The sequence below is a fragment of the Myotis davidii genome, unplaced genomic scaffold, assembly GCF_000327345.1.
Source record: "Myotis davidii unplaced genomic scaffold, ASM32734v1 scaffold125, whole genome shotgun sequence".
Lineage (NCBI taxonomy): Eukaryota > Metazoa > Chordata > Mammalia > Chiroptera > Vespertilionidae > Myotis > Myotis davidii.
This window is the reverse complement of record NW_006299390.1, coordinates 3814567-3818751: the sequence shown is the minus strand read 5'-3', so window position 1 is coordinate 3818751 and position 4185 is coordinate 3814567. Positions and strand designations below refer to the sequence as shown.

Sequence of the window (4185 nt, the reverse complement as noted above, 5' to 3'; positions counted from 1 at the left end):
TGTACTTTAACAAAGTAAATGTATCTCCACCAATTAAAGCAGTGGTGGGTTAAGAATATTCATCAGACTTGTGTGAAAGGATATTGTTCTTAGGGTTTGATCAAAGCATAGAAATTAAACTGCTGTTATCATGCATTCAACCCAAGAGTTAAATTAAAATGCTCAGCAACTTTGGAGTTTATTTAAGCTGATGTTAACTATTTCTGAAAATAAACATGATACAGGACTTGCATTCCTGATATGACTCTTTGTTGTATTAAAAGTGGTGGAAAAAACAACTATATAATCTTGGGGGATATAGTTTACGGTATATGACCAACTTGATTACTATTAATTCAGATCAATTTAAAATTTCAAAATCATAAAATTCCAAAAACCTCATTTTGCTTCACCTCTTTTTTTTTTGAAGGCTCCAGGATTAAAAAAAAGAATATCCATGAAAACAAGCAGCTGAGGCTATCAACTAGAGAAAACACAGTCGCTTTTCATGTTTTGCTGCTTAGAAATTTCATTGTATCTGGTTTGACAGTGCTTGCGGCAGAAGTGATCGGCTGTGCTTCCATTCCATTAGCTGTCATTCTGATGCTAGACGTTTAGCCTGCTGTGTGCGAGATGGGACTGTCCCTACACCATTCCCATCAAAGGTAATTTTCTGTGCAATGGTGTGTAAAATTTACCTCTAATTATGATAAGGTCACTGATGGGTTACTTATGATATGCTCTCTGGAGACCACTGTGGTGAATAGCTTTCGGCAAGCTTCATCTGGAGAAATTAAATTGGTTTGACCATGACTCAATAGAAAGTAAAAGTCTCTTAGAAAATTCTTCCTCAATCATGTTTAAAGCCCTAAAGAAACTGAAAGAGGAGAGAGAGAGAGAGAGAGAGAGAGAGAGAGAGAGGAGGGGGCAGAATGCATAGTGGTGAAGGCTATGGGTTTTGGAATTAAGCAGACATGAGATTTAATCCAGGATTTCTGGGTGTAGAAGGCCCAATGTGACCCGGCCTATGCACATCTCTTGGCTTTTACTCCTCACATTTGCTACCTGGGCTCCATCACCATTGGCTTCCTTCCTGATCCTCAAACATGCCATGGCCACTCTTGTTCTGGAGACTTTAACCACAAAGTTTCCCGAAGCTGGACTGCTCTTCCTTCAGATATTCAGTGTGTGGAGCTTCCTAGTTCTTCCACTTTCTAATACATGGAATGTATCATACCCACTATTTGAACTACTAGTATATGAATATAGCTTCCTCCTCTCTATTTAGAACAGCCAAGCCTTGTCTAATTAATCATTGTTGTGTCATCCTATTACTATTCTTGAAGTTCTAATCATAGTCTTAAATTATTTATTTACTGCTTAATGTATAATTAAGATTAATTAATGTACAATTAAGTTTGCATATGACCATGGGGGAGATATCTAAGAATGTAAGACTAAGACATACCACAATCTTGAAACCCCACTGATATTAACCAGATGAGTTAATATGGCTGATAAAATGGATTAAAAAGAAGATCCACATTAACAAATAAGATGGAAAATCTTCTTGGACTTGATGAAAGCATTAAAATAGAACTAATTATTGTTTTATTAAAATAGCATTATAGTGATTTCACATTTCACTATGATTATGGAGGGTCTTCATGAAGGGAGGATATGTTATTCACTTTAGTTATTAACACTTATTGAGGAAAGTTTTTATATGTAATGGTGGTAAATGAAAATGAGATGAATAAATATGGTGAAATTTTCTATTTATTTAAACCTATCAGGTTTTTTGGGTCCTCCTTCTAAAGACAGCTTACTTGTAGACAGAATAACGACTTTGAAATGGTTCATGTTCAGTAAATATTTGTCAACAAATGACTAAGTGCTAGCTGCATTGGAAGATCCTCCTTGTGTTCTAATCCTCAATGCAAATTGTAACAACAAGAACAAAGATGAAGTTCTTACCACAGGGTCCAGTCATGGCCACAGTATGGCTGAACATTTCCCAGGTAGAATCCCAGAGACTGAGTGACCTCCACAAGATTGGTAAAGTCAAGACTAATGCTGTTGAATAGGACAGATGTCATGATAATCTCATCAATAGCCCATACATCTTCTCCTTGGGAAGAATGATACGGTTGCCACCATCTGAACTGAATTCCAAACTGTCTTGCATCATCTGGTAATTCTACGGAGATTATTCTAAAGGAGAAAAAGTAAAAAATGTATTTTACTTTGACATGTTAAAATACAAACATTTATAGCAGGATTCTTTTCTGCTGTATAGTATTTTAAAAAAATTTTCTTCCACTATTACACACATTCTTCTGAAATTTCCAATTTTCCTGTCTGACTCCAACAAAATCTTCTAAACACTTTAAAAAAATCTAAAAAATGTGACTTTTGTCTCACTCATCTGATCTCAGAAAAGCTAAGTCAGTAAAACACAGTTCTCCAAGTGGCAGGATTCGTCTCAGTCTGCTAACGGATCTATGGCAGCCTGTTACACGCATTAGAGTTTGGGGCTGGTTGAACCATGGCACTTCCTTATTCCCATGGGGGTAGCATAGTGTGCAAGGTCACTTGCTGTGTCATGGTGGCTATGACAACAAACCTTTACCTGACAAATGGAGAAGAAAATTAAGAATAATATCTAATTTCCAGAAGCAATTATTGTACACAGCAGCAGGAACCATACATTAATTGTCACTGCAATGACATCTGCTTGAAAGCTCCATAAATCACAGTACCATGCTGCTCACACGCACACACAAGGTGAGATGTGAAGCAAATGGCAAATGGAACATTTGTCTCCATCAACGTGCAATTAAACACCAGGAGAGGTGTTTGCAGTAAATGCACAGTGAAGGAACTGGGTCTTTAGGGAGCAAAGAAAAACACGCAAGACAGTGACTAGTTGGATAACTTAGAAATAAATTATTAAAAAATTTTAATGTCTGTGTGGTTTACTAAGAAATTAGATTGATTTTAATACTTGCATTATGTTATCTTCAGTTATTGCATTAAAAAAATTTAAATCACATATTGGAAATGTACTGTTTTACGCATTAAAAGTTATTAAAAGTATCTATAGTCTCTTTAAATAACTTGTACATGGAAATATGGATAGAATAACATGACTATCATCACTGATTACATAAACTACTAGTAAGAAACTGGTAGAACTTTTTGAAATGTTAGAAAACATACTTTTCAAATAATGAAAAATCAATATTCAAATACAGGAATATAAATTAAAAAACAGTTCTCAGGCTAAAACACATAGCTATAATATGTCTATGGTTTTTAAATACTTCCCACAGTCTGCTGAATTGTTTTTCACCAATGTGAATTTGTTAGAGGAAAAGAGCAAATTTTAGTTAAGGATTTTAGTAATTTTCACCTTAATTTTTCTAAATATTCATTTGTTTATTAAATATTAAATAAATATATTATTAATATTAATATACCAAAAAATAAACCAAAACTATATTTGGACTGGCTAAATAGTGAAAAATATGATTTAATTGAATAATTTAATTTGATTAGCAATTATTAAAAAATAATTTTCTGTTATATTAATAATTTTAAAAATAATTGCTATTCTCTCTGATGAAAATAAATATAATTTTAAAAAATAACAACTGAAAAGTAGAATTTCTCAGGAAAATTTATTGGAAAATAAAGTGCATATTTATGTACTAGAGGCCTGATGCATGAATTTGTGCACAGGTGGGGTTCCTTGGCCTGGCTGGTGATTGGGGTCGATTGGGGCCATCTCACCCAGTCCCAATCGGGGCTGCAGGAGGTTGACCGGCTAAAGAGAGGGGCCATGGGAGGTTGGTGGGCTCGGGGGAGGGACCGCAGAAGTTGGCCGGCTGGCCGGCCGGGTGGGGGGAGGGGAAGGGACTGGGGGAGGTTGGCCACCCTCAGAAGATTGGCTGTGGGAGTGCACTGACCACCAAGGGGCAGCTCCTGCATTGAGCGTCTGCCCCCATGATGGTCAGTGCACATCATAACGACTGGTTGACCAGTCATTCCGGTGGTTCGGTCATAACGGTCGCTTAGGCTTTTATACATATAGATATGATAATGTAATAAAATGACCAATATTTTCTCTGGCAGAGATATTAAGACCATGGTCTGTGCCCAGACTCTTGGGGAGGTTCTAAACTTCTATGTGCTTCAGCCTCT

At 36.2% G+C, this 4185-nt stretch overlaps 1 protein-coding gene across 1 annotated transcript in view; it reads right to left on the bottom strand.

Moving 5' to 3' along the window:
* RELN (reelin) overlaps positions 1–4185 on the bottom strand; it is a gene marked incomplete at its 5' end in the record, with an annotated part of 426427 nt that overhangs the window by 132383 nt on the left and 289859 nt on the right. Inside the window, one exon of the mRNA XM_015571214.1 lies at positions 1957–2193. Within this exon, the coding sequence (XP_015426700.1) occupies positions 1957–2193 (237 nt within the window). The remainder of the gene's footprint in view (positions 1–1956; positions 2194–4185) is intronic.